The sequence below is a fragment of the Gekko japonicus genome, unplaced genomic scaffold (genome assembly GCF_001447785.1).
Source record: "Gekko japonicus isolate JY-2015 unplaced genomic scaffold, Gekko_japonicus_V1.1 scaffold664, whole genome shotgun sequence".
Lineage (NCBI taxonomy): Eukaryota > Metazoa > Chordata > Lepidosauria > Squamata > Gekkonidae > Gekko > Gekko japonicus.
Genome location: NW_015166441.1, coordinates 582,998 through 592,598, shown reverse-complemented (window position 1 = coordinate 592,598; position 9,601 = coordinate 582,998). Strand labels below are relative to the sequence as shown.

Here is a 9,601-nt window from a genome sequence, read left to right as displayed (position 1 = left end):
ATTCCTGCTCAGGGGCCATGCTAATCTTCTCTGTATCATTCCAATTTTAGTATATGTGCTGTCAACACACAAATTTGTTTATTTGTATCTCAGTGTTGATGTATGATATGCCATGAGCACACATGATTATAATTGGGAACACTGTATTTGTTTTGGGTGGTGGACCACTCATTATAGGCATTTATTTGTAATTTAAATACTTATTCAATATATCATACTCAGACATTTCAAGTATATATAATCTTTGATGGTCTTCCCTTGGTGTTTTTCTGCTGTTTTCTACCATTACACGCTAGGGATCCCTATTTTGTCTGCTACTAAAATTAAGGGGGCTCCAGTCCTATGCACATGATTGAGTTACACCCACATACTGCCTTTCAGTTTTTGATTAGAGTATTTGGTAGTTTCAGTTTTTAGTTTGGCATCTATTCTGGCTGGATCTGGCCTGCTGATCTTCAGATGTATGAGATTTTGGTCTGGTAAACTGAGAAGTATGTAGTTATTTTGTACTTGGAGCTGAACTTCATTTGTATGAGGGACATGCTGCTGTTGTAATGTCAGTTATAATATTTGTGTGTGTCACTGAGTTGAATGCACTTCAGTATTGGTAACACACAATTAAAACTGTGCTTTTAGCACATATCAATGGGATTCGATGACAAGTGTAATGTAGGAGAAAGTAGATCCAGGCGGGAAACCATGTTGGTCTGAAGCAGAAGAACAGATTTGGAGTCCAGTGGTATCTTTAAGACCAACAAAGGTTTATTTGTGGTATGAGCTTTCATGTGCATACACACTTACTCAGATACACTGAAATTGTAGATAGTTCATATATAAAGGCAGATGGAAGGCAGATGGAGCACGATCCCTTCTGCTTCGTTCAGACCACCACAATGGTTAGCCAATCAGTGTACAGAGAGTGTATGAGGGAATGGAACTTAAGCTTTCTGAACTGTGAAACTGTGTTCTTTTGCTCTTCTGCGGTCTTCCCTCTCACAGAGTTAAACTGAGGGGAATAGTCTGGTCTGAGGAGAAAGATCCCTCACTTGGGACAGAGTAAGTACAGGCACAGGCTGGTATAAGAGGGCTGTGGGCCTTGAAGTAGTAACCAGTTAAGTGAACTAGGTAGTTGTGTTAGATTTGGTTATTTTTGCCTTTAAACACTGTTGTATATATTTAAGCACCTTGTCTTGTTTTCAGTGCCCCATTACTGTGTTAATAAACCATTTGTTTAATGCTCTCTGCCTGGTCATCACGCCTATAGTTCTCGGCTTAAAAGGGGGCATTTTGGATGGGCTTGGGAGGGTACACTGGGCCTTCTCAAGGAACCTGAAGTCCAGAGTGGTGGCAGCTGAAGGTGGTGACCCCCTGGAGGTCATGACAGACCTATTAATAGAGTCTGGTAAATCACTGTTCTGAGCTCAGTAGTTTGAAATATATACTAGAAAGAAGCATACTTCTCTGTATTTTATTTTGTTTACTTTATTTATAGCCCACCTTCTTCACTGAGACAAGGTATTAAGCAGAGAGCAAACTATGGAGTAGTATTGCTTTAGGAAGCAACTACGTCAACATGCTGTTGAGCGCCCAGAGCACAGCTGTTAACATATTCCTGAACATTTAAAATACCTTTTCTAATGGCCACATAAGTTAGAGCAAGGAAATTTAGAATGGAATCACATGGTACTGAATTTGTTTCCCCCCACAAAAAATGGATCCCAAAATGTAAATAGATATTTGCATTCTATATGAAGTTTACATTTTTCCTTTATTCATTATTGTGGCTTTGGCTCATTGAATAAAACTGTTTTCAGTCTTCTGTTTTTGTTTCTAAGGTACACTTCTTGGGCACTAATATTATCAGTGAGCAGCCTCAGACATAGAAGCTGAGTTGTATGTAGCTATTATAATTCCTATGCTAGTTATGGTTTTTCTTATAATCATTTTTTTATTATGTTCTGTGAGCTTTTATGGGAAAACATAGGATGCAATCCATTCCCACTTCAGTGCAGTAAAAGGCAAAACAATTACATGCAGTAAGAGCATCTCTCAGTTGTAGGTAAGGCTTAACGATATGATAAAATGGAATAGTCTGTAAACAAGGAACATGGGGGGAATAAGAGATGGGAAGAATGAAGGGTATGGCTTTCTTTATGCACTTACTCAAGAGGACGACAACCCTGAATATGTCAATCCCCCTTAAAATTATATGCAAAAGGTTTATAATTTTAACTTTAATGCATATTTAAGATGAATTCCTCATTTTCTTGAAGGCACATATAGAGAAAAACTCATTTTCCTTTCTAGTAAATAGCGTGTTTGATCATAAAGTTTGGAATGCTTATCTTAGTCTTAACATTTTTGACTAGCCCCTTAGAACCACCTAGATTTTTGTCTGCCCACATCTGCCAAACTTTGTGACTAAGGATGGCTCTTGCATTATACTTGTAAATCATAGGCATGACCTTACTAGTTACTTGCACATTTATAGGTTGATTCATAGAAAACTGTTTTTAGGTATTTGGGACCTAGGTGCTACTGACACAGGTCTAATATCCATGGTAGCTCTTGCTCATTAAACCTGATTATTTTTGGAGTACTTATTGAAAGATTCCTTCTTAACAACTACTGGTTACCTCGATACTTGTTCCTCGTACCTCATGGAAAGGGAAAGTTGTATGGAAAGTTGTATGTATGGTTTCCTCTGGGATTGTTTAATAACAATACATATTCTTTACAGAGTTACCCCTTTTTAAGCTCATATATTTCTTTAGGTTTAAACTGGAATAACTATGTGGGATTGTGCTGCAGAGCACCTTATGATGCTCCAAAAGTTTTGTAATTTTCTGAGAACTTGCATTGGAATGTGGGTTTTTTTTACCAGTGGCAGAAAGTAAAGAGTTGGAAATAGCTTGTATTTAGTATGGCTATATGTTCAACAAAAACAGCCATGCAGTTTCATACTTTAGAATCTAATTAGCTTTCCCATCTTCATACTAGATAGAAAAAGAAAAGCAGTGTTATTTATTTTACTTCATTTATACCCCACCCTTTTCCCCATTGGGGACCCAAGTCAGCTATCCTATATCATTCTCCATTTTATCCTCACAACAACCCTGTGAGGTAGGTTAGATCGAGAGTGTATGACTGGCCCGAGGTCCCCCAGCAAGCTTCCATGACAGAGTAGGGATTCATATGTGGGTCTCCCATATCCTAGGATGACACTCGGAGCACTACACCACCCTGGCTCAAAACATATGATTTATGGATGGCAGAGAATGACGTGTTCTGGAGAATTAATAGAAAATGGCTGCATGTGAACTAGGTACTAGTGAAATCAGTTGACATCCGCTTATTCCAGCATGTAGAACGGTCTTCAACACAACAAAGTTTGAGTCCAGTGGCACCTTTAAGACCAATAAAGTTTTATTCAGGGTATAAGCTTTCGTGTGCATGCACATCTGAAGAAATGTGCATGCACACGAAAGCTTATACCCAGAATAAAACTTTGATGGTCTTAAAGGTGCCACTGGACTCAAACGTTCTGCTGCTTCAGACTGACGCCAACACCACCCACCCACCCACGGAATCTATCTTCAACACAGTAAGGCAAAGTAATTATGAGCTGGACTGATGTAGGAAGATACATTTCATTGTATAGCTGCTAGTAAATGAGATACTTTTGTCCATGGAGGGAGACATAGACAGGGCTCCTACTGCACAGTTCCCATTGTGGCAAGTAGGCTGTTGATAAGGGATAACATTTCAGTTTAACTGGGTACTTACTGGTGGCCTAAAGCAAATAAATTAGGCTGGAAAAAATCCTATTGCCATCTGTAAGACATAATTCCCAGTAAACATGCATAGTACAATGCAAGTCTGTTACTAGGTCAAGATGTCTTGATCTTGAAATAAAGTGTCAACAAGATTTTCCTTATAGAAACCATATTTAGAAATTGCATATCAAGGAAACTGAAATACATTAACTGTGTGTGTGTTTTCTTGGTCTCTTTCAGTGGACTGCCTATAATGATAATCATTCATAAGTCTTGGTGTGGTGCTTGTAAAGGTAGGGTAGACTAACTTTCTATGACAGCCATGACCTTTTTATGCTTTGAATTCATAGGCTATTATCCTAAGTGGAAAAGTCTTAACAGGAATTTTAGTTAATATTGTCTTTTTTTTAAAAAAGGTTCAGGGTATGCTCTTTTTATAGTGTTAACATTTGGTGTGTAACTAGGTAGTTTAACTTGGTAAAGTCTCTCCTCATCCCAATATGGTGGTGAAACTGAGAACTGTCTCTTAATTCTATGTACTGGATTCAAATGTAAGTTTTTTTTTTCATTCAACATAGACATTTTTCACTAGAAACATTGGTCAGCACTTATCCCCCTGGACGTTTGAAGGCATGTTGCAGAGAGCATTGTCCTATTATGTTCAAGTTACACTTTGTTAAACAGTTTTGGAGTTGTGCTTCTTTCAGTGTGTGCTGAAAAGGCTGAAATAGCTGCCTTTTCTAATGTATGAACACTGTGGCTATATATCATGGGTGGCCAAACTCGTTTAACCTAAGAAATAAATGTCAGATGTTTGAGAGCCACAAGACATGAACAAATATTACACATTTTTATTGAAAAAATATGCAAATTTGCTTTTTATTAACATTACATGAGACTGCCAAAATAAAAGCAAAAGGGGTAAAAACAGATAATGATATTTATTTGCCCCATGATATTTAATTTTTTACTAATAATATTTATTTGTCTAAGAGAGAGAGAGAGGTGGAAAGAAAATGAAAGAGGTGGAAAGAAAGGGAGAGAAAGGAAAAAAGAAAGGGGCAAAGAGAGAGAGAGAAGTGTGGAAAGAAAGCAAATAGATGAGGAGGGAGGAGAGGAAGGAAGAGGGAAGAGAGAAAGCAAATAGATGGGGAGGGAGGGGAGGAAGGAAGAGAGAGAAAAGTGGAAAGAATGAAAGAGGTAGAAAGAGAGGGAAGAGAGAAACAGAAACAAAGAAGCAAATAGATGGGAGTGGGAGGAAGGAAGGGAAAAAGGAAAGAAAGAAGGAAAAGCAAATAGATGGGGAGGGAGAGAGGATGAGAGAGGTGGAAGGAAAGCAACTTTAAGTGTGTCCTCCAAGCCCCCCTCCGTGCCAGCTTAAGATTTAAAGAGACAAATGCCTTCAATCTGGTGGGGGGGGGGGGCTTTGAAAACATATTTGAAGTTAAAGTTGCTTTCTTTCTCTGCTCCCTACTACCACCTCAAGCCAACCCAGGGATGGGAACACTGGCCGGGGAAGGGGATCGTGGAGGCATGCCTCCCCATCACTTCCCCAGCTGCCCTCCCAGGAGCCACACAATATGTGTGAAAGAGCTGCATGTGGCTCCTGTCCCGCAGTTTGGCCACCCCTGCTATATAGATATATATACACACACATCCTGAAGTATAACAGGGCTATGCTTATATTACTTTTGAAATAATTATTTAGAAAACTGCTTTTCCTAAAAGCTCAAAGCAGCTCACAGTTAAACAACAACAGTTCAACACCAACTAACACAAAAGTCAGATCTCAGATTTATATCCAAAATCTAAGCTTGCCGCTTAGTTTACCGGGATGCCCTCTGAAATTAATCAGCCTTGGCCTTCCAGAAAAGTGATCTTGTCACAGATTCAGATTCTTTCAACCCGTTACAAAGAAACAATGCCATGCTAAAGGCAGCTGAAATGTTCACTGACTGTGAAGAAGGAACATTGAGTGAGAACTGATCTTCCGAGTAGAACTGGCACACAGATCAATTCAGTTAGAGGTGACTAATCAATAATTGAATTTTGTTCAAAAATTAGTGACAGTTAGACATGCTTATGTCCTATGGTAACAATGAGACAAGTCAGTCATGAATAATTTATGCTCAGTTGATTTCAATAGGACTGGAACACAGATCAGAGCAGTTGTGTTAAAGATGAAGTGTTTAGAAATTGTGTAATTTATTGGTCATTGTTTTCACTTTTGCTTAATTTAATTTCCTTTCTCTAATTTTCTTAGCTTTAAAACCAAAGTTTGCTGAATCTAAGGAAATATCAGAGCTTGCCCATAACTTTGTGATGGTCAACCTTGAGGTAAAGTCAATTTAAGTTATGTCTTTTTTATAACACTAGAATGGAATGGTTTTCCATGTTTTTTCCTTTGAATATAGTTTCTGACATTCACATAGATGCAGAATGTTAATAAAAGATACTGTTCATATTTCTAAAGAAAGAGCTCCTGCGAGTCAGTTTGGTGTGGTTAAGTGTGCAGACTGTAATCTGGGAGAACCGGGTTTGATTCCCCACTCCTCCACTTGCAGCTGCTGGATTACCTTGGGCAAGCCATAGTTCTGTCACAGCTGTTCTCGAAAAACAGCAGTTTCTGTCAGAGCTGTCTCAGCCTCACCTACCTCACAGGGTGTCTGTTGTGGGGAAGGGAAAGGAAAGGAGTTTGTAAGCCACTCTGAGACTCTGAGTGAAGGGCGGGTATAAATCCAATCTCTTCTTCTCTTCTTCATTGATTTTGTATATTATTTTTGAACTGTTGTTGGAGCTGTGTCTTGCTGTTTTTGCTAAAGAACGCTGTGGACAAGTATAACCAATTGGAGTAATTTGTTTTCTTTTCAAGGCATTTATGCTTCCTAAAACTAAGCAACTTTTTGAAAAAAGACAGATGGTTTGATTGAAGTAAACTTTTAAGAGGGATATGTAAGCAGTGGCAGTATTCCTTTATTGTCACCATTTATTTGCAGGATGAAGAAGAACCAAAGGATGAAGCTTTTAGTCCTGATGGTGGCTACATTCCCAGAATCCTTTTCATGGGTAAGGGTGGCATATCAGAATCATTGCTTTTTGCTCTTGGGTTTCCACTGTTACCAATGCAGGGATATTTAATTGTTCTCTCCATTTCACAGATCCCAGTGGAAATATCCATCCAGAAATCATAAATGAGAGAGGAAACCCAAGTTATAAGTATTTCTATACCAATGCTGAACAAGGTATGAGTGGATTGGGTCCAAATTGCACTCCAGCTCAGTTGACTACAACCATGGGGAGCTTTCGGATGAATTTTGCCAGATTTCCTTTTTAACAAGGAAGACGGAGATAAAAATTATACCTTCTAAGGATAATAAGAGATGGCTATGGGGGGGAAATTGGCCATATAATGATGTTGCCTTTGGCTTGTGCAGTATAATAACTTGAATCTAATGGGCTGCATGTGAGCATTCAGGCATATGGCAGGTCTTCAAGGTCTCACCACAGGAGTTTCAGTATCCAGAATAACCACTTCTGGAGGCTAGGGGAATCGTGTAAGAGGTTTCCAGTTCAGCAATGAGTAATTGGAGTCAGAATTAAACATCATTAAAGCCTCCTTGCCTGTGGAGAAATGAATGGGGCTCTTTAGATCCCAGCTGGCCACATACATGAACCTACTCTTTAAAGATGCTAAGAAAAGGAAATCTGACATACCACTATACTGTCTTAGCAAATCTGTACCATCAATAAGCTCTGGAGCTGGTCCACTGTAAATGCAGTTGAGCTAGTCCTCTTGAGTTGTGGGATGATTAGTTACCCGGGCTTTTGATCTCACCTGCTCAGCTAGATATAAAAAGTATAGATCGATCTCATGTGAGTTATTTACAGTCAGCTCTTATGAAGATATCATTGAGACTGTTAGTGATGAATTGATAGAAGTTATGTCCTGGTACAGCCATGTCAATATTTGCTTAATCGCGTTCAAATATATAAGACTATATTTATGTGTTCAAATATATAAGATTGTATTCATGTCATGTTACTTGTTTTTATGGAGGTGGTTTTGAATTAATAGATTGAACAACCTGCATGAAAGCAGAAGAATTTGGAATTAATTTTGTGTACCATCTCACTTTGAACTATTAGGACTATAATGTTATCGCACTTAAAAGGTTGTGTCTGTTACTAGGTTTTCGGGGGGGGGGGACCACAATGAGAATTTGGGGAGTCTTTCATTAAAGGGTTGACAGTAGATAGCAAATTTTCCAATCCTATTCTTTTATCTATTGTTGGGTAGAAGAGGACAGACAATGGTTGAATATGAATAAGGAAAGGGGAAAATTGAAAGGATTGTATTGGCACATAAACGACTGTTTACTTTTCATGTGTGTATTCACTTTATAAGCTTTCCTTAGTACTTAGTGTTATTAATATTAATCTGTTATATGAAATGAACCAGGTATGACACATCTTTTATTCTTAATAATACAGTTATACAAGGAATGAAGGAGGCTGAAGCAAAGCTGACAGGTGATGCTTTCAAGAAAAAACATCTTGGAGATGAATTATAATCCAGCAGCGATGTGTTTTATATAAATTTTAAATCCAAGATAATATGACTGTTTATCCTTCCTAATTACTTACCAGATAAGGAATTGTAGCTGTACTGGGAAGACCTTTTCCTATTGGTAACTTCTTAGATCAAATACTCTCTAATTTTTTTTCATAAAATAAAATGAAGTATAGCATTATTTTCTCTCTTGTTTACACTGAGATGCCTATTTATAGGAGAAATAAAGCTAAATTACTTGTATTATTTAATGAAACAATGCCTTGATCCTGACAAAGTTAAAAAAAAGAGCTTCACTGGTGTTTAAGGGGTAACTCTCCTTTTTAAATTGCATTTTTAAAATATTAGGATATGTCTGGTGCATGATTTGTATTGAGGACACTAGTTTTACAGAATAATCCCTTTGACTGTTCCTCTAAACATGCTTCCTATGAAGTCCTTACTTCAGTAAGAACTTCCAGGTAAGAATGTTTAGGATTCCACTCTTGGGTTTTAATTCCTCCCCTCTGAATTATAACCACATATGTGAGCCTTTGTACAAAGCCAAATTCATTGATGATTCTGCTGTGGACAGTTCATCAAGTAGTTTTCTGGCCAGTTCAAGAAAAAGCATGATGAATATTGGATGTATAAATGTATCTCTCTTTTAATAGAACTATATGTCCTCTTGCTTGTGTTTGGCCAGAAACATAACTCTTACATTGTACATTCATCTTTCAGGTGTTTTGTAAGCAGAAGAGAGATAACATATTCAAGTACTTTGTGCATTAATACACTTTTATTTGCTGAATCTTCTGAGTGGATATCTTGTCTCATCACATTGTTCTGTATTTTTGTATTGGTAAAATATACAATAAAATTGATTTTTGATTTTTTTCCCTTATTTTTCAGTTTTTTCTCAAATAACTTCTGTCTCCTCTTTTTAGGAATCATGGGTTTGGTGTTGAAATTGTGGATTTCCTATTAAATGTCTTTTTTCCTCTCCCTTACACAATTTATACATGGGATATCTGTAGTCTTAATGTCCGATATCATGTATTAAGTGATCATAGTTGCATCTCTAAGAACACATTCCTGGTCTATTGACTAAAATGGAACTTAATTCTGAGTAAACTGGTTTAGAATTGCTTCTCATGTCACTAATACATGTTCTTAGCATTTTATGGCTCTTCAGCTATTCTGAAGCTCTACTTCAGCAAACTTAATGGAAAGGCCCTTGTCTAAACATTTACTCATTCTCATTGTAAACAAAAGA

At 37.6% G+C, this 9,601-nt stretch overlaps 1 protein-coding gene across 2 annotated transcripts in view; it reads left to right on the top strand.

Annotated features, from left to right (window-relative positions):
* Positions 1-9,216, top strand: part of TXNDC12 (thioredoxin domain containing 12 (endoplasmic reticulum)) — a 13,961-nt gene extending 4,745 nt beyond the window's left edge. For both annotated transcript variants that reach the window (XM_015411970.1, XM_015411971.1), the window contains 5 exons: positions 4,017-4,069; positions 6,040-6,113; positions 6,773-6,842; positions 6,935-7,018; positions 8,268-9,216. In XM_015411970.1, the coding sequence (XP_015267456.1) occupies positions 4,017-4,069; positions 6,040-6,113; positions 6,773-6,842; positions 6,935-7,018; positions 8,268-8,347 (361 nt within the window). In that variant the 3' untranslated portion in view covers positions 8,348-9,216. The remainder of the gene's footprint in view (positions 1-4,016; positions 4,070-6,039; positions 6,114-6,772; positions 6,843-6,934; positions 7,019-8,267) is intronic.
* Positions 9,217-9,601: the final 385 nt, after the last annotated feature.